Source organism: Artemia sp. Qi Xiang Cuo, chromosome 7 (genome assembly GCF_049724085.1).
Source record: "Artemia sp. Qi Xiang Cuo chromosome 7, ASM4972408v1, whole genome shotgun sequence".
In the NCBI taxonomy this organism is placed as follows: Eukaryota; Metazoa; Arthropoda; class Branchiopoda; order Anostraca; family Artemiidae; genus Artemia; species Artemia sp. Qi Xiang Cuo.
The window spans coordinates 46,363,773-46,390,103 of record NC_142800.1 but is presented as its reverse complement, the minus strand read 5'-3'; the positions used below and the strand labels follow the sequence as shown (position 1 = coordinate 46,390,103).

Genomic DNA, 26,331 nt, shown 5'->3' with positions numbered 1-26,331 from the left:
ACTATATGTTATAGGCAAAAGGTGCCTTAGTCTTTCGCATGGCAACTTGGATGTTGAAGAGTGTTTCCGAAGTCGCCAAGAGGGCTTAGCGAAGATAGCCTCCATGGAAAGTTCAAAAATACTGTTGTTTTCAGGATTAAGTTATTTTTCCGCCAGATATTCAATGCATCAATCGCCTAAAGTAAAACTTGTTGCACCCGTTTAATGAAAAAAAGAAGATAACAATGCAATAAATAAATGAAGAAAATAAAAAGAATATAAAATAAATTGGGGTAGCTTAAGATTTCCTCAACCTAATTCAAAACTACCATTGGTTCAGCTTTATTGTTTTTAGTAGTCCTCTCATTATTTTGCATTCACTATTTTTAATATAGATTGTTTTGTAATAGTGAAAAATTGTTTGCGACAGAAAGTGAACCTCCCAAAATGCCTACTCTTGATGAATATCCTATCTGAGATTGCTAACCACTTGGCAGCCCTCCCCTTAATTCTAAATTCAATAACCCATAAAATTCTAAGCCAACACTCCCAAAAATCAAGCATTTAAATTAATTCTTATAAAATATATGGGTGGACGAACAAGTGAAAAATCCCTTTGCTTGAGTGCAGTTTTCACATACATTTAAACAAATCTGTTGAGCAAAAAAGCCTTGAAAAATATAAATCTAAGGACTCTGTTGAGCAATAAAAGTCTTGAAAATTCAACTTATGAATTTGTTGAATAAAAAAGAAAATAAGCTCATCAAAGCTAATTGAATTGAAAGCCCTTATTTTCTTAAAATGTTTGACTTACTACTTTTTACTTACATTTAAACAAATCTGTCGGATACAAAAAGCCTGAGCACTTAAAATCAAATTGACTTACTACTTTTTACTCACATTTAAACACATCTGTCGGATAAAAAAAAAGCCTTCGCAAAACTAAATCTAGCCGAACCTGTTGAGCCCAAAATTCTAAAAAAAATCTCAGCGACAATTCTGGTGATAAAAAATAAATACCTTGAAAATTTAACCTATGAATCTGTTGTGTAAAAACAAAAGTAGGGTCAATAAAGCTACTAGACTTGAAAGACTATTATTTCGAGAAAAAAAATAATGGTTGCAACAAATTCAACTTGATTCCTTTAGTCTTGAACAAATGTATCATTAATCAAGTTTCTGTTTAGTTTATGGTCACTCTAATTGATATGCCTGTGTAATTTCTTACTAAAAGCCAGTGCTATGAACTTTAAATTCCTTTAGCCCCTTTTCGACTTTTAATTTTTGAATTACCATTCCTTTTTTCCTCAAAATGTAAAGAACATATTGCGTTTTTTCTTTTATAATTCTAAGCATAAATAACTAGTTATAATTGTAAAGTCTAAATGTTAAGAGTCGATTAGAATATTTTGGTCTTAGTCACTTACTGATATTTTGTCCAAGGGATTTACTGAGATGGATTCATTTCCGTTCATACACGAATATCTCTTCCTATAAGATTGTTCTGTAGGATCTCATCCCCATTGATATTTGGGATATGTTGGACTAAAAATGACATTTTTAGGTGTCAGATCCTCCCTAGAGATTAAGAGTGTGCGTAACTAGTGTAAACTTCAGTCAAGCTAACTGTTTTTTTATCTTCTTCTAGACGGCAGCTCCTGTGTTTCTTGAGAAAGATGCATCAGGAAGATGGCAGTTTTACTTTACACGAAGGTGGTGAAGTGGATATTCGTGGTGTTTATTGTGCTCTAGTTGTTGCAAAATTAACAAATCTTCTGACAGAAGACTTGGCACTAAATACTGATCTGTGGATAGTAAGATGTCAAACTTATGAAGGTGGTTTTGCAGGTATCCTTTGGCTTAATGACAAAGCAATTTCTAGACATGGCATAAGTCACATTATTTCTTACTGTCTAGGAAGTGGTTGCGGATCTCATTACCCAAAAAATTTGACAATTTTGAAATAATGTGCTTTATTTATTTTTTTTTTGTAATTTTCCTAACCTTCTCTTTAAAGAATAGGTCAGATATTTTTTTTCCATACTGAAAAAGGGGAGAGGCTCTAAAGATCTAAGGATTGATTCCAGGTGTTTCTTTTCCGTTCTGGGGTCTGTGAAACTCAAAGACAAAGAAAGGCAATAAGCTTATACAAAACATTTATTTTATAGTTTAATTTTTCACGTATTTTTTCTCTATTTTGAGAAAGAAGTCTTCAAGTTTCAAAACCAATTTTTCGCTCGAAACTCAGCCCAAAGGTGTGTTCAGTTTATTAGACCATACTAAATTTAATTTGCTAAATGTCTGCCACAACCCAAGTTTGTGCATAAAAAGAATATACTTCAAGTTGCAAATTGCTTGCTGAGTAAACACAGATTGATTGTTTACTTATTGATTGTGTTCAAAGCAATATAGAATATTTGGAGAAAAGACCGTACCTTGAAAGTTGTTGATTGTGTCCAATAAGATATCAGAAAAAACGTCGTCGAAAGAAAAAACAGGTTCAGCTCTTTGTATCGTCATTTTTATGCAAATAAGGCCATCTATTGATGTGGTTTTGAAGAATACTATTGATTTAAACATATAAGGTAAACGCCCATTTTCTAGTCGTCACGAATCTTAAGTTCACGTTTTCTACTTTTAAGCGGTTTCTAAGAGAGCATAATCTTTGGCAGTCTCATAATAGTGGAGCCCCTGACTCAGTCAGGGGATCCACTATTGACCCTGTTATCGGGCGTGTAGTAATAGTAATTGTACCCTGAAGAATGTTTTCATTGCTTTCTTGTGGTAATGAGCATCAATTTCATTTTTTTATTGTAAGTTAAAATCAAACTTGTATAGTCTGGTTAGGGGTGTTGTCAGAAAGAACACCATAGATCGTTATATTTATGATTAAAATTCTGTTTAGTGTGAAAGCGTCATCCGTTTAGCATGATGATTTTGCTTTATTACAAATGTCCAATTTTATTGATAGCTGGTTTTGCCTATCAAATTCGTCCATTAGCTTTAGTTTAGTGTCGAGAGCGTAACTAAAAGGCTGTGGATGTTATTTTTATGTAAATAATAATTATTTTATTTTATAGGCTACCCTGGATTAGAAGCTCATGGAGGTTATACATTTTGTGGCTATGCTGGGCTGGCTTTACTTTCAAAGGAATATTTATGTGATGCTGATAAAGTCTTGGTATTAGCATTATTTTATCGTCTTTTTTTTTTTTTTTTACTGAAAACATGTTTTAAAGAAATAATTCTGGCTTTTAGTATTAACACTAGATTAACCGACTGATGAAAAACTCACCTAAAATTGAACTGTACATCAGAATTGCTTGAGAGGTTATATTATAATCTAAATCTAAAATTCTTTTCAGAGTTTAAAAGCTACCACATTAATTGGCTCAGATACCCACAAACTTGGTTTTGGCATTAGAGTGCACTAACCTATCGTACTACTTATCATCGCTTAAAAAAAAATCATCATTATGCTTAAATCTTGGTTTAAGCATATTGCGGGCAAAACAATTTTGTCAAAAAATTTTGTGAAACAAACTTCATTTTGATGTTGAAAGCGCATGTCCCAGCAGACTTCTCAACATATCGAACATGAAATGTTGAAATCCATAAACTGACTAATATGCTTCTAATGACGAATATTACCTATTGATGTTAGTTGGTGTGCTTAGCCCAGGCTTTACGGATGGAAGATCTGAGAATCCCACAGACAATTCTTAATTGATGCCTCTAAGGATCGAGGAGAAAATGTCTTTTCCCCCGAACACTCTTTGTTGTACAAAAAAAGCGTTCCTTGACACTCTTAAAACATTCCTGCAACTGGAGTGGAAGATTGAAAACTCCTTGTCCATGCCTTTGCTGGCTTCTCTAAAAATAAATGGATCTGAAAGAAGCCTCTAGTGAGGGTGGTATATGCATTTTTCAGAATCTAGGGGGAGGGATGCCAAAATGAAAATTTTATTTTTCAATAGAAATACCGAGAAAGGTATTTTCCAATGAAACTATCCAAAAAAAAGTATTTTTAAAAACTATTAGCGGGTGGGGGGTGGGGGTGGATATATACAAAAAAAACAATTCAGCGTAAAATAATGGTATCATAAATATCCAAGGAAATATCGTATAGACGAAGATGATGATCAGTTATTATATCTATACCATTTTTTTCAACTTTTTTCACCAAAGAATGTGACAGTGTAAGTTAAAAATCCTTTTCTTGCATAAATATATCACTCTTTCTGTTTCTAATTATAAAGCGAGTTTCACGTTTTTAACCTACATGTTTGTGGCGTTTTGTACTCCAAAATCGTTAAATTTGATAGATTTTAGCATTAGATTAATGTTCATTTAGATTTTAATGTCATTCTTATTTGAAATTTGATCACAATGTTTCGTTATTTAAAAAATAGTGTGGTCCGTTAAAAACTACCGTTCTAACAATAACAGGGGAGTTGTCAACCCCTCATCACCTTTATTGCATGCTTAGTCCAAATAAATTTATCTGAAGCATCTCTCGTGAAAAGTTGAAAATTTGGGCCTAAAAATTCACTTTTTGAGGCTTTAGGCCCCCCGCCAAAAAAAGGTCCGCATATGTCTGACCTAATGGCTAGTGTGCTTGTGGCCTTAGCCTCGGCGCAGTTTGGTGATTCTGCCTTTAACTGTCGTTAGTTTTTCTGGATAAAAAAGTACCTTTTCGCATGCAGACCGATGGTCTGCACAGGATCTCTGGCTTCGGCCGGGAGTGCTATACGTGGTTGAATGTTCCTTTTTTATCGACCCAATTTATCTCTAGGGACGAGTGTGCCAAAGGGCATGTCCTCTGAAATTGGAAGCCATTTTTTTTTCCTTTTTTGATGAATAATGTGGCTGAAATCAGCACTTCGCTATAATATGATCTATTTTGTTACTTAAAAATGAAATGGAGCTTTAAATTTCCGGTTGAATGAGTCGTCTCCCGAATATATATGACTGCTGGTTCGGTTCGATCAATTCCTGAAAAAAAAAAGAAAAAAAGAAACAAGTGTGTATCCGTGACCGTGTTCATCGTGATCCGTGATCCGTGGAGTGTGCATCTCGGGAAAATTACGAGATTTTGTATTATTGTACAGAGGAGCCTGTAACCTCTGATTTTGGCTTCTATGATATGTTGAGTTTTATCATAAAAGTTTCCTAAGGATTGAACCCTTTCGTAAAGATCGCTTCTCATGTTTTCCAACAGGGAAGGGATGTCCCTACTGCAAAGTTTAAGGGGGTTCCCCTGTATGTACTAGGTTCATTTATTGATAAACTCTTGTTAGATATTTCTTGCTGCATATAAGTTTGTCCTATGAAGCTGTTAAGATTTAATTATAATAATCCTTAGCATATATTGATTCATTATCATCTTTCAGCGCTGGATCACGCTTAAACAGATGGGGCTAGAAGGAGGTTTTCAAGGTCGAACCAATAAGCTCGTTGATAGCTGTTATAGTTTCTGGGTTGGTGGTGTGTTTCCACTTTTGCACAGGAGACTACTCTTTTCAGGTAGGCTAGCACTATTTCTCGTAATTGATTTATTTATAATAGTTACAGAACAGGCCATAGATGCTAGATCTTAAAATGTATTTTAAAAAAGGAATACAAAATTAAATCCGAACGGGTAAAAACGTGAAATCTAGGAACCTTGGAAGCATTTAAAGCAAATTTGTCCTAATTTAAATAAATCCAAGCTACCTGGGTGGAATTTCATTCGGTTTATGACGGAACAGTTCTTTCAAATATATTACAAAAATAATTCTTTCAAAAATACTTTTGTATTTTCATTTAATTGCAAAAAAAGCAAGCAAAAAAGTCCTACTGCTTTATTCTTATTTTCAAATTATTTAGTATTAATTAGATTTGCCTATACAACGACGAAACTTCATGTATGTAACAGCGACATCGTGTAGGCTGGTTAGAATTAAAAAATTCAAGTTTTCATGTTGTTTGAAGGATGTTGGAAGTGATATATTGATTCGGTTTAAGAAGAAACCGTTTTTTGGTTGAAATTGACCAAGTTTTTGGCACGGTTCTAGGAATTCTAAATTCCTGTATTCGTGCATAATATCCTTTCCTTCAAGTGCGTTACATAAAGTATCATAATCTGATAACTTTCACTCACATATCTTCACACCCGTCTGATAATCGTGAATAGGTTGACATTTTCCTTTCCAGATTATAAACATTCTGTTAAAGTCAGAAGGCCATAGTTCGATCGTCAGAATGTTTTGTTTCATTTTGGTATGAAATTTTTTCTTGGAAATTTATATCCATTGTAATGAATATTTATAACCATAGTAAGTTCATAACCATAGCAAGTTTAAGAATTATGTGATCTGGCATTAAAATCTATATATAACCTACAGTTTAAAAGAATATATTTGATGGAATTTATTATGGATTGTTCGGATAAGCCATATAAGATTCTTAGGGGGTTTGAAATTCCAAAACTGAATATAAGTATGAAGGTAGAGGGCTCTGTGTGGGTAGAAATTAACCTGTCATTTCACACTTAAAATATTTATACAATAACATGAAAGCTGTGATCCCCTGAGTATCCACGTTGCACGCTTAGTCCAAATGTGTTCCTCCAGATGAAGGGAGGCTAAGGCATAAATCTCCCTTCAAATCGACCGTCGCGAAGAACTGGCAAATGCGGGTATAAAACTTGTTTTATATGATCGCTTGTTTACTTGTTTGATATGATGTCGCCGAGTAAAAAAAACAACAACAACAAAAAAGGATAAAGTAAACGCTCGTCAGTGGTCATCCGTCTCGGGATTTTATATCTAGTGGCGGGAGGCCACTGATATATGGCTCTGGGGAGCATTGAAGTTGATTGTGTATTTTCTGCTAAGCCACCCTTTTTGGTAAATATGTAATTTTGATGGTATTTCCCCCTGTTTTTATACAAATATACACATTTTTTCATGCTAACAAATCTCAAAGGGTAATTTTAAACTGTATACGTTTTACATATTTAGAATCGATATTAGAAATAACTTCTTTTGATTCTTTGTCACCAAGCATCTTTCTCTTAGAGCTGCGATTTCAATTGTTTTTCTGCTGTCCTCATCATGTAGAACGGTCAGTTGTTGAAAGTTGCGATAGGGCTCGTGCGGTCGGAAATTCTGAGATCTAGTGCGTTTTTCAGATGAAGAAACCGACCGAATGACACCGAAGGATCCTAAGCATAGAATAATAGTACTAGAATAATATTGCCGCAGTTAAGATAGAAAATGAGGTTAGTAGCTGGTTTTGTATTAAATCAGGAGTTAAGCACGGTTGCGTTCCATCCCCGTTTATATGGACCATTTCGAAGGCCTTTGTCCTAAAGAGTACAGCAAAGGCAATGGGAGAAAACTGAATTAAATTGGGAAGTAAAACTCTCCTTGACTTAGATTATACTTATGATTTAAGCACTCTAGATGAAAATGAATGAAATTTTACAGATTTTGCCAGTTCAGAGTGCGGAAATGGGCTTGAAAATTAATGTTAAGAAGACTAAGCGTCTAAGGCTAGAAATAAGCAAAGATGAAAAGGTGATGCTGGGTAACGAGAAGATGGATCAAGTGGACAGCTTCACTTACCCAGGTAGTATTGTTAGTAAAGACGGTGGATGCAGTGAAGATGTTGAAAGTAGAATAGCCAAGGCGTAGTGTGTTTTTCAACGTTGAAAAAAGTTTAGAAGAATAGGAAGATAAGTCTGCAAAGCAAGATTAGAATATTGGAAGCAACAATGAAGAAACTGTATTGAAGTATGGTTCAGAAGCACGGGTACTCCGAAAAAGGGGGAAGATTTGCTAAATGTTTTCCAGGGAAAATGCCCACGGATTGTTTTGGTACTATACTGACTGGCCGTATCTCAAACAGTTATCCATACGGAAAGAATAGGTTTGAAAATTAATGTCAAGAAGCCTAAGTCGCTAAGACTAGGAATAAGTGAAGGGGTGATGCTAGGTAATGAGAAGACCGATCGAATGGACAGCTTTTCTTACCTATAAGAGATTGATTTACCTAAATGCGTTTAAGCCTAATCTTATTCCACTTCAGAAGATACAAGAAAGTGTCGGAAGACTGTGAAACTGCAGTTATTGTCTTATTTAGTTTCATGTGTCTATTTTCTATTATTTCATTTATGAATTTAATTGGATAACCATTAAAAAATAAAATGTGTGTAATACAATAATTCAGAATCACGATATTCCTGAAAACAAATTCTAAAAACCTTATCAACTAATGAAATCACAAGGCCCGTTTCCCAATTGTTTTAAAATTTACCAATTAACCCATTTTTAAATAAAGAGCAACGGGATATATTCAAAAGCGGCGAATTTTTGTAATGCGAATGTAAGTGCAATATACTCCAGAACATTAGTAGAATTATACCTTAACAAGCCATAGCCTCTCAGAAACACATTTATAGTAATTGCTGCTAGCTCCTATCTGCAAAAATGTAGAATTCTGTATTTTTTGCCAGAAGAACGTTTTTTTTTTCAGGGGTGATCGTATCGACCCAGTGGTCCTAGAATGTCGCGAGAGTGCTCATTCAAACGGAAACTAAAAGTTCTAGTGCCCTTTTAAGGGACCAAAATAATTGGAGGGCCACTAGGCCCCTTCCCACGCTCATTTTTTTCCCAAAGTCACCCGATCAAAATTTTCAGATAGCCATTTTTTTCAACATAGTCGAAAGATTTAATAACTATGTCTTTGAGGATGACTTAATCCCCCACAATCCCAGGGGTAAGGGCTGCAAGTTATGAACTTTGCCCAATGTTTACAAAAAGTATTGGCTATTGGGAAATAGACAGACGTTTTCAGGGGGAATTTTTTCTGGTATAGGGGAGAGAGGAGGTTACGTTGGAGGATGTTTTCATGGGGGAAGGGATATTGCTATGAATGGGGTGCTGGATTTTCCAGCATTATTAAAAAACGATCAGAAATGAAATTGAAAAAACAAGTTTTTTCCACTGAAAGTAAGAAGCAACATTAAAGAAATTATTACGTATATTAGAGGGTTCGCCCCCTAATCAATACCTCGCTCTTTACGCTTAAGTTTTTTTTAGTATTTTCAAAAGAACTATTTATTCTAATTAATCGGCCTTTGTGATTCAGGGGTCATTCTTAAAGAATTGGAACACAATTCGAACTTTAGTGTAAAGAGCGAGGTGTTGACTAGGGGGTAAACCCCCTAATATAATTTCTGTTTGTTTTAAGTTGTAATGTTCCTCCTTGCTTTCAGTTGAAAAAACTTGTTTTTTTATTTCATGTGATACAGAGTTCGACAATATCTGTAAATTTTTTTATTAAATCTTTGTCCAAAATCTGGGAATATTGCGCTCTTAGGATGGAGATTCCTGAGTGTTACGTAGTTAAAAAAAAGTGTACAGTTGCTTAATTTGGTTTATATCAACGAAAGTAAATAATATCTGTCTATTTTTTCCTAATGTAGGTTCAAGCAATAGTCTGGATGTTTCTCATTGGCTTTTCGATGTTGAAGCTCTTCAGGAATATATTCTTCTTTGTTGTCAAAAGGAAAACGGAGGATTTATTGACAAGCCCTCCAAGTAAGCGCTATTCGATACGCGAGCTATTGTGCCTGAGATATTTTAATAGATATGTCTAACAAACGAACAAAACAAGTTTGCTTATTTATTTATTTTTTCAAGTTCGACGCTGAAGATTACCCGTTGACTAAGTGTGGAATCTGAAAGCTAATAATTTCAAACTGAAGCAAAAATAATCTACAGAAAAAAAATGACAAACATTCCTATTTGAAAAACTAGATTTCATGCTTGAGATATTTCCCGTATAGTTTAACCAGTTAGACTCCTGATATCTAGAGACGAGACATTAATTCTTTTCAGTTTAGTTATCCCACTGTCTAGATCACATTCGGCTATTTCCCCATGAATTATTTTTAAAAGGATGGGGCCTATGAAGCTTAGATGCAAGGGAGGCAAATCCTGGAGTAGTCAAACTAAACTGCAAATAAGGATCATCAGTTGTAACTCCTAAATTAAAATCAAAACACTGTTGAACCAATTTAACTCTACGAAGATTTTTTCTTTTTTTTCAAATATGGCGTCATATTGGAATTCATTCGATATTTTAAAATATGGCTTCATATTAGAATTCATTCGATATTTTAAAATATGGCTTCATATTTGAATTCATTCGATATTTTAAAATAGGGCTTCATATTTGAATTCATTCGATATTTTAAAATATGGCTTCATATTTGAATTCATTCGATATTTTAAAATATGGCTTCATATTTGAATTCATTCGATATTTTAAAATATGGCTTCATATTGGAATTCATTCGATATTTTAAAATATCGTTTCATATTTTAATTCATTTGATATTTTAAAATATGGCTTCACATTGGAATTCATTCGATATTTTAAAATATAGCTTCATATTGGAATTCATTCGATATTTTGAAAAATTTTGAAATGAAACTTGGATGTATTGGTTTGTGACGCCTGAAAATGGGCCCAAATTAGTTTCCTCTCTGATAGAAAAGTGTGAGCAGGAATAAAGTATTTTGCTTATAGCTGACAGGGCCAGATACATCTTAATAAAAAAAAAAGAAATTTCAAAGATTGGTTGGATCGTAATACACTTGAAATCGGGTCAACTAGTTGATCATCTCTTACTAGGTTGCTAGCTAGTGCTGCAACCCGGATTCACGTATATAGTTATGAGAGGCAGCCTGGCCTTGTGGTCCGAGGTGCTGGTGTTAGCCACCAGTCTCTTCGGAGGCGTGGGTCCAAATCTTACCGCTGGTATACAATTATGATTTACGTACAAAATCAAATATCTTTGAAAAGACTGCAGCATGAAAAGACATCAAAAATGCAGTTTTTGATGGAAAAATTTATTCTCTTTTAGGAATAATTTATTTTAGTTACTAAAGATTTTTAACCCAATTAATTTCCTTTAAAATGAGCTATTAAACAACTCTCTACGATGTTCCAGTGCCAAGCTATTTCTGGATACAAAAAAAAAAAAAAAAATATCCCGTTTAGGCAGAATGTTGTAGTAGCTGCAACTTTTCTTGATTTTCAAGCCAATATATTTCCCTTGCTGTTCAAGCCAAGGGACAGAAAGTTTACTATACAGGGATTTCGGATAAGGCGGTTCTAATGCAGTACTTTTTGTTTTGATCTGATTCCTTTTTTAGGAGCTATGGGTTTTTATATTTCTTAACATTGGACGTGATCGTCTCTTACTAGGTTGCTAGCTACCGCTGCAACCCGGATAAATACTTCATTAACGCGGTGTTTTTTCTGTCTTATTTCGAGTTCCTCTCTCCCCAAAAAGGTTTTCGGATAGAGAATCTACTAATATAGATTGCAGAAGCACCAGGAGGTTATTACGTAAATCGCTTCCCTTCCAATAGTCAGCTCTTATATCTAGCCCAGGTACGCATGCACGAGGGGGGGGCTGGTCCCGTACCTCCATAAATATGGTCCATTTTTGGTAGTTTTTTTTTTCATCCCAGTCACAAAATATGGGCTCCTCCTGGAACAGAGTCCTCCATAGGTGCTAGGATCGGGAATTAGATAAGCCTAATTAAATATTAGCAAACTACATTACCTAAGATTAATGTATTAAGTAATAGCATTAAGAAGTAATAAATACAATTCAATAAATTATATAATTTTTGGGTAAAATAAATTATATAATAAAAAAAAATTTCTCTCATGGGGATCAAGGATGAAAGTTGCCCTGCGGCCCTGGAAGTACATACGGCTACATCTATTGAAGAAACAACACTTATGGCCTGTTTACTATGGAATTAGACACTTGAATTATCATGACAAATAATGTATTTCAACTAATCAAGTCATCTGTGTTACTGTTTTCTATGGATGTAGTGATTAATTTTCACGTATGGAGTATATTCAATGGGTTTATTTTGTGATAGAAGTTGAATTTGACTGATATCGTTTGATTTTCCACCTTTTGAAATATATTAATTTGTTTTCAGATCCCGAGATTTCTACCACACATGCTATAGTTTAAGTGGTCTCTCTATATCGCAACATGTATTTGGCAGAGAAACTGAACCACAAGTTATCGGCCACCATTCCAATCTAGTTGTGAGCAATTTTTTTTTCCTTAATGACCCGCCACTTCTACTTCGTGAATAATTATGGCATAATTTACTTATTTCTTATGTTGTTGTTTTTTTATTTGTCTCCTTGTAATGTTGTCCCTCTCAAAATTAACTCCTATGTATATGCCCATGGGCGTAGGCAGCATATTGTCTAGGGGGGGGGGGCATTCGATAGTGTGATGGAGTTTTATCAACTGCTTTTTCCAAACCATCTGCTTTTTCAGCCATATCTAATGTAAATTTGAAGGTCTAGGCGGGGCAGCTGCCCCCCTCCCTACGCCCATGTATATGCCTATGTTGACCGACAACTCTTTTTTGCACCTCGGTACACAAACGATATCGTAAAGAACAAAACTTGTGTTTTATAATTATTGAACCAAAAATTGTAGATTGAAATGCAGTCCATTAATTCTACTAAATTCCTACGTTATTTATGACAGATATGGCTGCATTTGCCTAATTACATGACTTAAACAATTGAAAAGACGCCGTTGGTTCCTTGCGTTGATTTGAAAAATCAACGCAAGGAACTGTCAGCTTTTTCGAAGCGTAATTTTAATTCACGAGAGTCTTCATCCAGCGTTTAAATTTCTTCGGCAGAAAAAGACCCCGTCAAAAAAAGACCAGCGATCTCTAAACATATCCTTCGGCAAGATTTTATGACTTCACTATCCTATCCCAAGCATCTTGCAACATTGAGCCCATTGAACCTATTTTTTTTGGTATTTTGTTTCTTTGCTTAACGAGTCTGCGTTGCGATCCATGCCAATGAGGGGTAATTCCGTTAACATGGGAAAGACTACCAGGTGAGATTCTAGACCAGTCGGTTAGTCTCGATTTCCGTAGGTTGCTAAGGGGCCATTGTATTGGTTGTTATGATTTTGATTAATGTGTTTTATTTCAATAAGCAGTATCAATAATGCTCTGGTCCGAGCAGAAGTAATCAAAGGACTAGGATATCAAGAATACAAGTAATACTGACTCGCAATAGTTTTATATTATCTTTTCTGTTGTTTGAAACATTGTCAGAATATACCTATTGCCGACAGTGTTTTGGGCCACAACAATTTTTTCACGATACACTTTTGGTAAATTAATCAAAATTAGGTAATGTGCAGTTGCCAAAAGTAATGGAAAAGTTCCGATTTTATCTTTGAATTCAGCATATGAAGTTGCATTAGAAAATTAACACAAACTTTCAACAGGATGTCAAATTATTTTGCAATAACCGTACCTCATAGGAAAGTATAGTCACATTCTTCAAATCAGCTACAAAAAAGGATGTAAAAAAAGTGTAGCCATTTATTTTACCCAATAAATGATTTTTTTTTTTAACATTATATCCAGCTTTGTAGGCACTGGGGTTCAAAAGTTGTTGTAAATTTTAAATGGGAATGGGCCTGAAAAGCAAAAGTTTCCCAATAAGTATCATAGTCCGACATTAGTTTCTTGGTCCACCTTGAGAAAAACTCAAAGAAAAAAGAAGAATTCACCTCCAAGACCGTGCTGATTCATCTATCGATCTTAAAATCAAACAGTGTGCCTCGATTTGACACAATGTCTTTATCTTTTTCTTCTCTTTCTTTTATTTGCAAATTCTACTGAATTGAAACTAATTTTGTCAACAACTGATATTTCTTTTTCAGCATCCAATTCATCCACTATACAATATCGGACTCCGTTCAGCGGCTCTTGCTCATCATTATTTCAAATGCCAAGAAGTGCCAAGATAGTATATTTTTTGACGATTTTATTTATCCTTCGTATTGTGAAATAAAAATTGGACTTTTTTTTCAAAAACAGACGCATGCATGAAACAAAAAATTAAAAAAGTGACGTATATCATGTCTTCATCTTCTTGAAAAGTCCGGGACGCCCATCATAATCATCTCCTGGCAGACTGACGTGCTTCCCACTAGCCTTTGCTCTCTCAAGCGCTCGAACTGAAAAAAAGTGAAATAAAATAGGGTATATTTTGTTACAACGGCTTTTTTGTTTAAATAAATGCATGTTAAGGGCACTTATGAGAAAGAGAGCTATTTTGTTCTTAAGAAAATAAATATAAAATAGAAAGTTACGAATCAATAGAATCCGACTTGCTCCCTAATTCTTTATCTCTTTCTTTTTGTCTTATTTAAGGTTCCCTTGGTCCTGAAATTTTAATTCAGGCGTCATCTTGGCCCGAACTTTCAATCACATCATTCTAAAAAACATAGTTTTTGCGCCAAGAATCAATATAACCAAATATTTCTTCCAAAATGTCCTTGTTTAGGTCCTCTAGGTTGAGTCTATTTACCCTTCAAGTTTTACGTCGATCACCGAAACAGAATGTTGGTCATTTTAGGGTTTCACGAATCCATACAGCCCTTTTTGTTCAAAATATTTGTTTCTCTGAAGTCCGTTTGGGCTGGGATAAACGCTAGGTAAGTCAATGGCCGCTTACAGACCGCGCAAATTTAGGCCTATTCTAGGCGTCTCGAATCAATCATGGCTTTTGTCGCCATTGAAGTCCCCTTGTCTCTGTCTACCTGCCCTGTAAATTAAAGCCTATATGAAAAAACAGAACTAGTTGACCCGATTTCAGGTGTCGTATTACGATCCAACCAATCTTTGAATTTTCTTCTTTTTTTATTAAGATGTATCTGGCCCTGTCAGCTATAAGCAAAATACTTAATTCCTGCTCACACTTTTCTATCAGAGACGAAACTAATTTGGACCCATTTTCAGGCGTCACAAACCAATCCACATCCAAGTTTCATTTCAAAAGGAGTCTTTTTTTCCATCTAGATCCGATCCACCTGCCACAGAGAAAGCATTACCAAGCATCATTTTAAAGCTAATTGAACGAGACGAGATTTAACCCTCCCTTTTATGCGTCCTCAATCTTAGTTTTTTCGTCTGGAATGATCAAAATATTCCAAGTCAAGTAACTAGACTTAACAAAGTATTACGAATTCTAACTGATAGGGGAAAAAAAGCTTTGGACCCAGTGAAGCAAAAGTTTTCATGTTTTTTTCCAGAGAACACAGTTCGCTAGATCAAATAGCTTAAGGCTTTAAGCTTCAAACATTTAAGAAAAAAACATCAATCCTTTCACGGACGAACCCAATATTTAGCAGACAGAAATGCTTTTGCAGTCTTATCCCTTTGCTTAAACATAATATTTTGATTCATCTTGCCCTCCCCAAGCGCTCCTGAAAGTTTTAACTCGATCCCGAAATATTACAAGTAGCGGTGGCCTGGGTGAAGTTACTGGCTTTCGATTTACCTCATTATTACAAGATAAATGGGTTCAAAATCCACTGAGGCTAATAATGCCAAACTTTTAGGCGAATCGAAGACGCACACTTGTCGGCGCCCATATTCCCTCTGAACATAAAATATAAAGGTCCCTTTCCTCCTCCCGCAAACAATCCGGAAATTTCAGACCTGAATCAAACGCTTGATCATAATCTATAAAGATATTTAATGGGATTTGATGACTTGGGTACTTCTTAATTACTAATCTAAGAGTGAAAAATTGGCCATCATATCCTCTCCTCCCCTTCCTAAAGCCACACTGTTCTTCTGTTAAAACTTATTCTACACTCAGAGGCGTCGCTTTTTTTTGGGGGGGGGGGTTCAATTGCCACTCCCCCCAATAATGTAAAGTAAAAAAATTATATATCCCAAACCCCTTGACTATCCGGATATGGACCCCTCTTGCTCACCAATAAAAATGCTGGAGATTCGCCCCTGTCTACACTCTTAGTCTAAAAAGTTTCGTAATACTACATAGTTTGCTTCCTGCAGAAACCAAGCTAATGGCTCTATAATTACAACACTCACTCTTATCACCTTTCTTATAGAAGGGTTTACGAAAGTTTCCTAAAATTGCTAGGTACTTTCCCAATTTCAAAAATCATTTTCGAATTCATATTTAGAAAGGAAACTAGAACTTCAAAATTCAAACAATACGAGCCCCCCTCCCAACAAAACCCCTCCCTTCCATATGAAGTGGTCGGGAAAAAACTTGTTGGCCCTTTATCGGGCCTCATTTTTTTTTGGGGGGGGGACAAATTTGTTTCTATTTTTGCTTTTGCATTGGCTTTTCATTCGCTCAAGGACTGAAGTATTTAAGTTTGGAGCCGATCAGGAAGAAGATTTTTGGCCCTTTTCTGGGCCTTGTTTTGGGTGGGAGGAAAGTGCCTGCCCCGGATCATTTTTTTTTTACATTTGGTTCCTCTAGATCCAATGACATAAGGCTGTAAACCTCAAACTGATCAGGCACAAAAAGTTTTGACCCAGTTCCATCTACCACCTTCTCCCTCTAACAAATTTTTTACCCGGAGAATAACTCCTGAAATTTCTAGCCAATTGCACACCTAACATCAGACAAGCCCTTCCCCCTTTCCGTCATAACATTTATGTGTAAAGAATTGGAATTTTGTATTATTTACGGCTCTGGCCCCAGGGACTGTGGGGGTCATGCCAACCCCGGAGACTGTATTCATTAAACCTTAGACTATTTTGGACAACATGGCTACCTCAAAACTTGATCGGATATCATTGGGGTTACAGAGGGGTCATGTAGCAAAAAAGGGCACGATGCACAGGTACGTTGTCAAGGCGAAGGATCCATTTTTCTCTTTCCAGGGGATAGACCTTTTCGTTTGCACGTTTTCACGCAAAAACTCTGGGACGCTTTTGCAGTATTTCTGGCTGCCTGTCTGCCCCTTTGGGAAAAATTAATAAATGCAAGATGAATAGGAAAAAACAACATACAGTCTTTACATTTGATCCACTTCGTCACAATTTCTCTTTGGTCGTGGTGAATCTGGTCTCTTCAAATAAGAACAATGGGGCCTTTTTCCTGGGACACACCCGAAGACCCGTGATTCGTCATCCGTTATTACCCATATCAAAGAATTCTGTGTCCATTTTGGCTCAAGTGAACAGTTCTTGGGACACTTCAAGTCAGTGCTGCTTCTGGTCGTCCAGTAACAACTTTGGAATGAATTTGGTGAACATTATGCATGCCCAAATCATTTTTTTTTTAATTTACTGAGCGACTTAGAAACTCCAATTCAGGTTTTCGGCCATCTCCCTAAATTTAAGTCTACGTTCTGAGCGCACTAAATCGCAAACTTTCACAATGTTTCTCTTGGTTTTTCATGTGAAAGACTGGCCATCTCTGAATCTTAAATCAGATAAATATGTTTGACAAGCTCAGACATTTACCTCCTAAATCTGTTTTTAAGATTTCACAAGTCTCCAGGCAAATTTTCAAGTTTTAAACAAAATTTCACTGAGACACATAGTTTCAGTTTTTTTATCCATTTTGTAGAGTTGATAATTCGCCATGAAACACGCACACGCCTGCACTCAACAAGTTGTTAAGCTGTATAGGAAAAAGAAATCTTGGTGCTTGTTTCAGCACTTATCAAGGTTAAACATTTTTTTTTAGTCATTTTACATAGTTGGCGAAGCATTGATTTAAACTGTCTCTGGTGCCCTTTCATGTTGTGCTAATAAAAGGTTGTTATCTAAATAACCTCAAGAGATTTATTTATACTGCCTGCAGCTCTCATCAACATTTACTATGAGTTGCCGTCAATGTTGATCACTATCGTCTATGGAACAGGATTGGAGATACAAAACAACAATCAAGGATTGTGCATTAGTGATGAGTGGAAACCCATCTGCAGAAATTCAGCACCATCTGCGTTACCTGACAAAATCATATGCTGTCTATACGTTTTAGTTTTACTCTGTACCGCCGTCGCTAGGGGTGCTAATGCTATAAGCTTCCTTCTTTCTCAATTGAGTAATGCTATACGGTTTTTAACACAAATATTTTTTACTTTCTGCGGGACTTATGTTTCATGGCTAAAGATCCAATCGCTTCGCTGTCTTATGTTTTTTGGTTTTAATCTCAAAATTGATGTCCTTCTTTCTAGCTACGAGGCTGTTAATAATATCAACAGATTAAAATATTGTACCGAAAATGTTCTTTAAAATTGACAAGCTCTCAATAGAACAATTATCTATAGTGACTCGATCCCCCAAACAAATCAAATCGAATTGTAGCACCATTTCTTCGGAAAAAATCTGCAGAAAAATGCAAGATGTCTGGAGGTTGAGGGAAAATTTTAAAATATTAAAAAACAAGATCGTATACAATACAGGGGCGCAATGTTCTTAGGACTAAGGAGGCGCAACCAGAGAAACCTTCATCATCCCAATAAAACACATATAATGGATAGTATTCAAGATTGTTGAAAATGCTTACCACAACCTGCCTTTGTTAGTCCCAGAAAAACTAGAAAAATAACAAATAATAAAATCTATAAGCCCAACACCATAAAATCTCAAATAGCAACCCACATAAAACTTTACTGTTTTGCCAACTACTTTGAAGTAAAGCAAGCTGTGTACAGCATTTTTGTTAATGCTACTATTAAAAGTTAAGAGCATTGAAAATTAGAAGTAAATAATCCTTGAAATTGGACGAAGGCAAGCTTTACACATCCAATCTACATGGACATGTAGGAGCTAAATAAAAAAGTCTTGAAAAGTTTGTAAGTATACAAGAATCCAACCAACTCATTCAATATTTAGTGTCAGGTGGGGTCACATCCTCGCTTCAGGAGTCTACGAAGGCATAATTTAGGAAATTCAAGTCAGAGCCTCTATTACAAGTTGTAGATTTGAAATCTATAAAGAAAAAAGTAGGCCTGATTTGGAAAATTTATCGTAAGGTACTTGTTTACCAATTTTTGGAAGAAGCCCAGTATTTGTTAGAAAATAATTTAAAGAAGCAGGAAAATAAGAAAAGGTTAATAAGAGAAATTAAGGAAACTATTTTTAAAAAAAGAAAAAAAAGGTATGACACTTACTTTGCTGCTCAAGTACTTCATTCTGTCGCTTCAAATCATCTATGTCCTGCTGATGAGCAGAATTTTTCCTTCTCATAAACTGGATGTAATCAGCAGCTTTCTTTAAAATTTGAGCTCTACTTGCTTGCTAGAAAGAAAATTATAAAAGCAAGCAATGGAAAACAGGACTTAAAACAAAAAATTGCTTTTGGTAAATGCTAAGTTACTGAAGCTAATGAGGTCAATGTGCAAGTGAGCAATGACGAACATCCCGAAGGGTAAACCCTGTTTGACGTAAGAAAAATGCATCTGAAAAACTCTGTTTTTTCTCCTTAAAGACATTAAGTTATGCAAATAGAGTACAACGTGTGCTAGCCTGCTAGAGTGGAGCTTTGCACTCAAAAGCGGAAACACGGTTAAAAAACGAAAACATAACGGAACAACGGCTAGCCCTTCAAAATAGACTATAAACTCCACTTCGAATCACATATTGTGCGCTCTAGCCCAAGAAAAAGCGCGAATCCTCCTTTTTAGCTCCGATAACCATTTGATACTTTCCATTTCATTACAATCAACCCAAACTGGAAACAGAGTAAAAAAAATAATAAAACATAGAGGAAATGCAAAAGTCTATTGGCATTTTCCTTCCACATACCAAATCGGCCACAGCCAGAATACCCTCTATCTTTTTTTATACCAGCTTGGATATTAAAATGCAATAACAAAAATGCCATATTTCTATTTGAGGTCACATCTATTTGTTCCAGCAAGTGTGTGTAAAATCCATTAGGATCACCACTGCAACCGTCAGTCGGTTGTACAGGGAAATATATCCCTGTCTGCTACCTTACACATCTCCTAACAAATTCCAGTTCAAAGCCTCTACAGTCGCCAGTCAAAATGTCAATACGATAATTGTCTTTTAAAGGAGCAACATTCCGGATTGAAATTTTCATTAATTAAATTGTGGGGAGCATTAGTCTCAAGATACGTAGTGTCTCAGCCCAGGAATAAATAACTCCTCCTCAAGTCTAAATGAAGCGCTTACGCTTGGGAAGCAAGAAGCTCAGAATTCCAGTTGGCCGGAAGTTCTGGTCCCAAAATACGTCCGTCTTAGGTGTTAGATTGGTTTTCAGCACAACAGACCGGGACTTCCCCGTTCTAAAAAAAAAAAGTAAAGATTAAAGACAATGTGCCTCATACCCTTCTATTATTATTTCCTTCTTCTTATTGATGATAATTACTTTGTGTTCCACTCCAGATAGTCAGTTTGGCTTTAAAGTGGGTATAAGCAGAGAGTATGTACACTGTCTCCTTGCGCACTTATTAACTGATTGTGGTGAAAAAGGTGAAAAGTTTATATTGACCGCGCATGATGCTAGGATAGCTTTCGACTCCAGCATACGACTGGGCAGATCGTGATTGTAAGCATGGTCTTTCTCGGTCTATCACCACAGCACTTAAAGTGATCTATACGGTAAATTAAGCATACAGTAGAAATTTTCCGAGTCGTCTATTCAGATAAATAGACATGCTACACTGATTCATGTTCAGATCAAGGAGGCACACTTGTGCCTCTATAAAGAGGCGACCCACCACAATGTTAAGCGATTTCAGGTCCTAGAGGTCGCAGAGAGACGGCGGTAATCGCATTTTGTAGCCCAAGCTCAAACTAAGAAACTTGCAAAATTTCATCCTCCTCCGACTTTATCTTCATGGGGTAAACTGGGCCGGAAGTTTGGACCCTCCCACCACAGCCCCCCTTTAACGTTGTCCGATTGTGCTGAAATTTAGAGGTTAAGCTTTCCTAGGGCCCGGGAGCTTATCCTCGAAATTTCAGCTTAATCCGATCACTCCTTCCCTGTTTTCAAAAAACCAAATATAGCCACTTAAATTTCATGTCTTTTTTTTTTATTAGCCAAGCCAAAAGGCCACAGTTGGCCCCAGATACGGTTGAATTAGGACTCATTTGAATCATAATTCGACCTGCTAGGGCCTTTTGATATTTTCATACCTAAAAAATTATCACCCTAATTTACATTTACGAAAAACCTCGTTTTCCTATATTAGCCCATGTTAATTTTTCCCACCACAACCCCCCTTTAACGTTGTCTGATCGGGCTGAAATTTAGAGGATAAGCTTTTCTGGGGCCTGGAAGGTTATCCTCGAAATTTCAGCTCAATCTGATCACTCCTTTCCTGTTTTCCAAAAACCACATCTCAATATTTTTGGGAATTTGCTTGCGTCAAAAATAGATACTAATTCATAAATAAAAAAAAATATTGTGGCTTCATCTACTTGTTGTTGAGACTCTCGACTATCGAGTGGACCACCCGGGTTTGATTCTCTATCAGAATAATTTTTTTATACACTTTGAAAAGAAACTCAGTTTCTATTTTAAATTATTTGAAAAAAATTACGTTTTCAAGTTTCTTTTTCAAATTACGTTTAAAGAGTTAAAGAGGCTGAGTTACAAGGTCGACCCTTAAAACGTACAGGGATTAGGAGGCACAGTTGGGGGGCTGTTAAAGAGGCTGAGTCACAAGTTCGAACCTTAAAACGTACAGGGATTAGGACGCACCCTGTACGACGTGATTTGAGTATTCAGGAATTAAAAGCCTTAACACAAGAATGTTCAAGAGCAGGGGGTTTGGGGAGTGGCAGCTCCCCAACTTTAACTCCTGACACGATCAGCTAAGAGTTAGTCAAGCAATAATAAGTAATAAACTGTACAAAAACGTGCAGAAATTATTTGAAAAAAACTACGTTTTCTAAAGAGTTAAAGAGGCTGAGTTACAAGGTCGAACCTTAAAACGTACAGGGATTAGGAGGCACAGTTGGGGGGCTACCACCCCCAAACCCCCGCTTTCGCAGCCTTTAAATATAAAAAAAATTTCTTTAAACTGAAAGTAAGGAGCGACATTAAAACTTAAAACGAACAGAAATTATTCCGTATATGAAAGAGGCTGTGCCCTCCTCAACGCCTCACTCTTTACGCTAAAGTTTTTATTGTTTAAAAAAAGAGTTGTGAGAAAGTCAAACTTTAGCGTAAAGAGCGAGGCGTTGAGGAGGGCACAGCCTCTTTCATATACGGAATAATTTCTGTTCGTTTTAAGTTTTAATGTCGCTCCTTACTTTCAGTTTAAAGAAATTTTTTTTTATATTTAAAGGCTGCGAAAGCGGGGGTTTGGGGGTGGTAGCCCCCCAACTGTGCCTCCTAATCCCTGTACGTTTTAAGGTTCGACCTTGTAACTCAGCCTCTTTAACTCTTTAGAAAACGTAGTTTTTTTCAAATAATTATATTAAAAGGACAAGTTTTTTCAAGTTATAGTACATTAAAACTTAAAACAAACAGAAATTACTCTGGATATAAGGGGGGCTACACCCTTCTCAATCCCCCGCTCTTACGCTAAAGTTTTATATTGCTTTAAGAAATACTTCTAATTCCAACTCAACACCTCTTGTGTTTGAGTAGTCGATCTTAAGGATTTAAAACAAAAAAGTAAAACTTTAGCGTAAAGAGCAGGGGGATTGATGAGGGGGCAATCCCAGTTATACACGGAATAATTTCTCTTACTTTTAAGTTTTAAATTTCAGTTGAAAAAAGCTGTTTTTTATTCAATTTCACATCATTTTTCAAATCATGCCCAGGCCTAACCAAGGTGATATGGGATTTCACATTTAATGTTGAGAAGAAAAAGATTTTCTACAATAAGAAGGGAGTTATCATCCTGCAGCACCTATATTCAGGGTGAATCCAAATGAAACGAGTTTAGAAACTAATTTTTGATCCCCTCCTCCTAAGATCATTTCCTGTGTTTACCTAAATGCTCAAAGAATCTTAGAAACGTGCTTTTTGAGGAATCACGCAGACCCATTCCCGCTACGAAACGACCCACTGAGTCTCCTCCATAATAGCTGATGCGAAACTATACCTCACTGTACAAAATTTTATCAAACATAATTTGAATCAAATTGATTAAATCAAGCTTTAAAATGAGTGTATATACTAACCATTTTTTTTATATTAACAAAGTGACTCTTCAGGAACAAACGCTACCACATGGCTTTACTGCCTCTGAAATTGGAAACCTTACTATATAGTTTTTCAATAATATCAAATCGATTGGATATCTCAGAATTTTTAATCGATAACAACTCTTTTGGGTGAAAATTATGGTTCGGTGCTACAAATGAAAGACATGAAACACCCCTTCGCTGTGGTACAATCTTTTTGCTTACTTAAAAAGACCAATAGAATTTGTAATTTACAATAGAATGAGCCATTTCCGGATTTTCAAGGACTATTGGTTTGACAAGAGAAGCCCTAAAAAAAAAAAAAAAAAAAAAAAAAAAAAAAAAAAAAAAAACACGAATTTGTGATCTTGCTTATTGAAAAAAAAAAAAAATCAAAATTCCACATTTGTGTAGATGTGGGCTTAAAATCTCTACATTAGGGTTCTCTGATGTTTAAATGCACTTCTGTGTACATATGTTTAAATAGGTCAAAATTGGTATGTAAATAGAAAAAGAGAAATATTACCATTTGTGATCGATGAAAACAAAAATCCTGGATGCATTTGCCAGCTCACCCACCACAAAAAATTTTCTGCCAAGGCTCATGATGCCCTGCCTCGCCTTTTCAACCTCTGTGCCAGTATGCACATGAATGTAATATATTTTGCTACGTAGAAAAAGGTTGTCGCAATAGGAGGGATACCATTACCCCCGCCCCCTCTCCCCAGCACCAATAAGAAAGCCGTAGACTAAAAATATTCCCGGAAATCACGAGGGATTATATATAAATTTCTACCTAATATAATAGTTTGGTGCCATAGAATGACAGAAAACGCCACTTTCCTGTTGCAAAATCTCTTTGGTCAGTTAAAAGGGGCAGTAGAACTTTTAATTTCCGTTCGGATGAGCCCTCTCTTGGTTTTCACGGACCATCGGTTCAATACGATCATCCCTGGGGAAAAAAAAGTACAAATAAAATAAAAACTCGTCCGTGCTCTTTCTTCTGGGAAAGATACAGGGTTTGTCCGGAAAGTAATGGGACTGAGTCGATTTAAAAACATTTATTAAGCCAATCGTTACAATTCTTTAAAAACTTTCAAAATAGGCCCCTTCTGCGTCAATGCAGCGCTGCCAGTGCGATTTCCAAGCATTGAAGGCGTCATGGTATGCATTCTCCAGAATAGCCGAGAACCGCTGTACATGCTGGTTGGATCCCCTCTTTCGCCTCAAAATGCTTGCCTTTCATCAGCCTTTTCAGAAGAGGAAACAAAAAAAAGTCCGGGGGCCACATCAGGGCTGTAGGGAGGCTGCGGAAGTGTTGGGATGCCGGCCTTGGTCATGTAGCTGTTCACGAGAAAGGCGGTGTGAGCCGGAGCGTTGTCGTGATGCCACCTCCAGTCGGATGCGATCTCTTGTCGGGCCCGATTGACCCTTCGTTTGGGTCTCTTGGGAACCTCCACATAAAACTTGGCGTTGACGGTTTGTCCGGGAGGAATAAGTTCATGGTGGACGATGCCTTTCATGTCAAAAAGACAATGAGCTTCGTTTTCACTTTGGATTTGCTCATTCTTGCTTCTTTTTTTTCCAGGTGAGGAGACGCCGACGTGTGCCACTCGGAAGATTGCTTCTTTGTCTTGGGATCATACTCAAAGATCCAGGAATTGTCACCTGTGATTACACTATTCGAAAATTGGGGGTCACTTTCACACATGTTCAAATTTTCTTGGGACACTTCCATTCGCCGCACTTTCTGGTCGTCAGTGAGCAGTTTTGGGACCATCTTCGCGCACACCTTGCACATGTTCAAATGCACCATCACAATGTCATGAACGACAGATTTTGGTAAATTTGAGATTTGAGCAATTAAACGAATACTAATTCGATGGTCCGAGTTCAAAACTTTGCGCACATGAGTCACATTGTCGGTTTTGTCGAAGTTGAAGGTCTTCCGCAACGGTCTTCATTGGCGACCTCTTTCCGGCCCTCCAAAAAAGCCTGAGTTCACCGAAACACACCATTTCTTGCTAAAGTAACATCTGTGTAAGCCTGCTTGATCATATCAAACGTCTCTGTCGCAGATTTACCAAGTTTCACATAGAATTTAATCGCCTACCTCTGCTCTAACGAACGCTGCATTTTCGACTTGCACCACTCACAGAAACACGTCACGCAAAAATGCCTGTCCTGACTTTCATGGTGTTCGGAGACAACTGAACAGCCACTCGTTCGTTAGCTAGGAAAGCCCTCTACCGAGTCCAGTAAGAGCACGCACGCTCCGAAGTACAGTTGCGGCGGAAGAAAATCAGTCCTATGACTTTCCGGACAAACCCTGTAAGTTTGCCGTACAGAAAAATAGCTTGTGTAGGATATCGCGTAATGCAAAACTCTACAACAAATATATGACAATGATTAACACGAAGAAGATTCATCAAAGCCGAGAAAGCGGTAACTTGGAGGAACATTTATTTGCGATCAAAGCCACCCTTATATACTTTCCCTCAACCAACTATCATTTATATGCAAAGTTGTGTCGTATCTGTCTGCAATCATGAACAAGATTAAGGATGTCCATCCAGAGGTATGCAAAAGTCTGAAGGATAACCATGGTAAGAGACTAGGGAGGAGAACACTCTACGATACAGAAGAGTGGACAGCAGCATTTGCTTCCTTTCTAGTGGTCTTTAAAACTGTAGCTGTACCGCAGGGTACTTCAACCTTCGATGTTCTTGCAAGAAAACGTAGTATTTGTAAATAGTAATATTTGTTACATTTGAACTTAATTACCGAATTGGGTTATCAACCTGCAGCTATTTTAAAATATACAGCTCGCAGCTCATGTTCAGTATGGACCAAGGTATTCAATCTGGTGCATCATTTAATTTATAACTAGCGTGTACTGTTTAGGCTACACTGTTTTACTGTGTTCAACTGGCTTCACTTCTTCCATAACAAAATGTGTCCGGTGTTTGGCTGACTGTGGTTCGTTTTCTTAATAGATAAAAAAAAACAGTTTTTTTAAAGCAAGGAGCAAAATTAAAACTTAAAACGGACAGAAATTATTATGTATATGAGGGGGATTGCTCCCTCCTCAACACGTCGCTCTTAAGGCTAAAGTTTTTTAGAACTTTTAAAAAAGCTTATTATTCTAATTAAACGGCCCTTGTGTTTCAGGAGACATTCTTAAAAAAATTGGGACAAAAAGTCAAACTTTAGCATTTCGATCGAAAAAACTTGTTTTTCTTTTAAATTTGATTTCTGATCATTTTTCAAATAATGCCGGGAGAGTGGCTCCTCCTCCATGAAATATTCCCTCCACCCACAAAACATT

The 26,331-nt window shown here is 36.4% G+C and overlaps 2 protein-coding genes across 2 annotated transcripts in view; one reads left to right on the top strand and one right to left on the bottom strand.

The window, feature by feature from the left end:
• Fntb (Farnesyl transferase beta subunit) overlaps window positions 1-13,928 on the top strand; it is a 39,272-nt gene extending 25,344 nt beyond the window's left edge. Inside the window, exons 5-10 of the mRNA XM_089092308.1 lie at window positions 1,628-1,827; window positions 3,060-3,160; window positions 5,373-5,505; window positions 9,452-9,566; window positions 12,000-12,111; window positions 13,775-13,928. Coding sequence (XP_088948434.1) covers window positions 1,628-1,827; window positions 3,060-3,160; window positions 5,373-5,505; window positions 9,452-9,566; window positions 12,000-12,111; window positions 13,775-13,861 — 748 coding nt within the window. The 3' untranslated portion in view covers window positions 13,862-13,928. The remainder of the gene's footprint in view (window positions 1-1,627; window positions 1,828-3,059; window positions 3,161-5,372; window positions 5,506-9,451; window positions 9,567-11,999; window positions 12,112-13,774) is intronic.
• Window positions 13,864-26,331, bottom strand: part of LOC148950340 (protein max-like) — a 28,784-nt gene continuing 16,316 nt past the window's right edge. The window contains exons 5-6 of the mRNA XM_089092309.1: window positions 19,007-19,133; window positions 13,864-14,071 (exon numbers count right to left, since the gene is read on the bottom strand). Coding sequence (XP_088948435.1) covers window positions 13,971-14,071; window positions 19,007-19,133 — 228 coding nt within the window. The 3' untranslated portion in view covers window positions 13,864-13,970. The remainder of the gene's footprint in view (window positions 14,072-19,006; window positions 19,134-26,331) is intronic.